This window comes from Sceloporus undulatus, chromosome 2 (assembly GCF_019175285.1).
Source record: "Sceloporus undulatus isolate JIND9_A2432 ecotype Alabama chromosome 2, SceUnd_v1.1, whole genome shotgun sequence".
NCBI classification, from domain to species: Eukaryota; Metazoa; Chordata; class Lepidosauria; order Squamata; family Phrynosomatidae; genus Sceloporus; species Sceloporus undulatus.
This window is the reverse complement of record NC_056523.1, coordinates 250,020,788-250,023,442: the sequence shown is the minus strand read 5'-3', so window position 1 is coordinate 250,023,442 and position 2,655 is coordinate 250,020,788. Positions and strand designations below refer to the sequence as shown.

The 2,655-nt window shown below is 56.6% G+C and overlaps 1 protein-coding gene across 1 annotated transcript; it reads left to right on the top strand.

Moving 5' to 3' along the window:
• The first annotated feature begins 631 nt into the window (after positions 1–631).
• On the top strand, positions 632–1,668 carry LOC121923114 (putative nuclease HARBI1). Its single transcript, XM_042453238.1, has 2 exons — positions 632–699; positions 871–1,668. Exons 1-2 carry the CDS (start codon positions 649–651, stop codon positions 1,573–1,575), a joined length of 756 nt encoding a protein of 251 aa, XP_042309172.1. The 5' UTR covers positions 632–648; the 3' UTR covers positions 1,576–1,668.
• Positions 1,669–2,655: the final 987 nt, after the last annotated feature.

The following is a 2,655-nucleotide window of genomic DNA, read 5'->3' as shown; positions in this document are numbered from 1 at the left end:
CAGCTGGTGTTGGCATCCTTGCCCGCTTGCGCATTGCGAGTGCCACCACTGGCATCATGGATGCCTCCTCTCCTTTGTTCCCGGTGGTCTTAATGAAGCTGCAATGCACAGCCACAGCTGTCGCCGCTGCCACCGCCGTCTTCCCTGCCTCCTCTGCCCCCTCCGCCTCCATTGCCACTGCAATGGATGTCCCATCATCCACCACCATGACAGCTGTAGACTTGGATGACAGCAGCAGTGATGATGATGATGGCACAGAACAGCGAACGGCAGCGGCTGCCATAGCGCTTCATATGGCTACTGTTGGCGGTGCCATGGCCCTGGCCAGAGTGGCACGTCTCCGCCGATGCTGGCAGGTCCCTGCATCGCACGACTTGTGGGACAACTTTGTCTCAACCATATGGTCTGACGAGCAATGGAGGCATTTTTTCCGAATGCCCCGTGCCCTCTTCCACAGGCTTGTGGGCATCCTGCGCCCAGAACTGGAGAAGGCAGACACAGTGATGAGGAAAGCCATCCCGGTGGAGAAGAGAGTGGCCATTGGTGTCTTTTCAATGGCACACAAATCTACCTATATTGTGACGGCGGCGCTGTTTGGGACTGGCGTTGCCACCGTGGGGGGAGATCGTGGTGGAGTTTGCCCTGGCCATGGAGAAGCTGCTGCTGTCAAGGACCGTGTACCTGGGGAACCCACGCGAGGTAGGGACAGCCACACCACCTTCCCTTTAATCTTTGGCAGCCCTGTGGTATTCTGTGTCAAGTGTCACCCCCTCACTGTACATTTGCTGCTCTTGCTATGGTGCAGTTGCGCACCTGTAACATACTTGTCATCTCAATTCCTCTGTTTCTCTCTCTTCCTTTCCCCCACAGATTATGGATGCTTTTGGTCGCCGCGGCTTTCCACAAGTGGTTGGCCTCATGGACGGGTGCCACTGCCTGATCATACCACCCTTGGGGCTGAGGAATGCCTATGTCAACAGAAAGGGCTCCTATTCTGTCATCCTGCAAGGGACATGTGACCACACAGGAACATTCGTGGACGTGGAGCTCGGGTGGCATGGGTCAGCACACGATGCCAGGGTGGCACGGAATTCTCTCATCTACGAGGCCATGGAGGCTGGCATCTATGTGCCAGGGAACCCCAGCATCAACATCAGAGGCCAGCAGATCGGGCCCCTGATACTGGCTGACTCTGCCTACCCAATTCGGAAGTGGCTCATGACACCCTTTAAGACCCCACGCACTCCCAAACAGAAGATCTTCAACCAGAAGTTGAATCGCGTGAGGGGGGCTGTGGAGAGATCGTTTGGCAGATTGAAGGCGAGATGGCGCTGTCTCACTGCCCCACTCCTGGTGGTAGAGGAGAACGTGGTGCCCATCCTGGTATCATGTGTCATTCTGCACAACATCTGTGAGACCAAGGGCAGGGTCCTGGACGAGGGCATGCGATATAGGCGCCGTTTTGTGCTGCCCGCCCCAGCACCAATCACAGAGGCTGAAGAGAAACAGAAGAAGAAAGACGGGGAGACTGTGAGGAATGCCCTGGCAGATTTTTTCCTGACAAGGAGAATCTGAAGGATGGCTCCTGTGCCATCATCTGTGATGTCAGAGTGCACTGTTCTGTAATACCATAAGCACATAAATAAATGTATCCCATTATCCACAGTATGAGTCTGCCTATCATTCCTGATCTGTGCTGTGTGCATGTTTTGCCACGTGCCTGAGGGGGACACACACAAACACACACACACAAAAGGTCTCCTGGCGCCTGTTTTCCTGGGGCAAAAAGATACATCAGCTCCAACTGCCAATTGCCCCTTTGACAATGTATCAATCCCCCTCAAATTCAAGCTTTCCTAATGGCCCATTTGAATGTATCAATGGGGTACTCAGAGGGCATCTATTGGGGGAAAGATTCAAACTGCTCCTCTGAAAGCTTTCATTGGCCCAGGACCACCGTGGCCTAACGGCCCAGAGCCGCAGGTGCCCATATATACCCGTGCGCAACTTTGCAAGACCCCAGGACGGCGATCAACATGGCAGAGCCAGGCAGGAGGGTCCCGGTCCGAATCGCCTACTGGACCGATGAAGAGGTCGGGATCCTCCTGGACTCCCTGATGCCACAGGCAGCCGCGAGGAGGGTGATGGCCAGCACCAACAAGCCCAACCGGGGGCATTTCCTCGAGGCATCTCGTGCCCTCCGAAACCGAGGGTTTCAAAGAACGCTGCACCAATGTAGAGTTAAATTTAAAACTCTGAAGGCAGCGTTCTTCGAAACCCTTGAGGATTTCGGAGAGGCGCCCCCGGTTGACAGGCAGCCACCATTCTTCTCGCGGCTGAAGGACCTGTGGATCAGGGGAGATCGGCCCAGACCAGAAGATCGCCGTCCTCCAGGTAAGCCAGAGCTCTTGCCATGCCCTGTCCTACCCTCCTTGACCCTTCCCTTGCCCTCTTCCCCTTCCTGCATGGTGCCAATGCCATCCCTCCTCTTCCCTTCTGCAGGCGTGCGGCCGAGGCGGAGGCGGAGGGAGGGAGGGCACCCTGCCAGGTCGCCCTCTCCACCATCCTCGGGGGACGAGGATGTCCCCGAGGGTGGGCCACAGCCAGGACCAGCTGCTGTGGCCCCTCCGCAGCCAGAGCAGGCTCCTCTGGCGG

Bases quoted from the DNA above. Each gene is read 5' to 3' on its own strand.
- LOC121923114 (XM_042453238.1), top strand. From the start codon at position 649: ATGGAGAAGCTGCTGCTGTCAAGGACCGTGTACCTGGGGAACCCACGC. The intron at 700-870 runs GTAGGGACAGCC...TTTCCCCCACAG, and splicing joins ACCTGGGGAACCCACGCGAG to ATTATGGATGCTTTTGGTCG.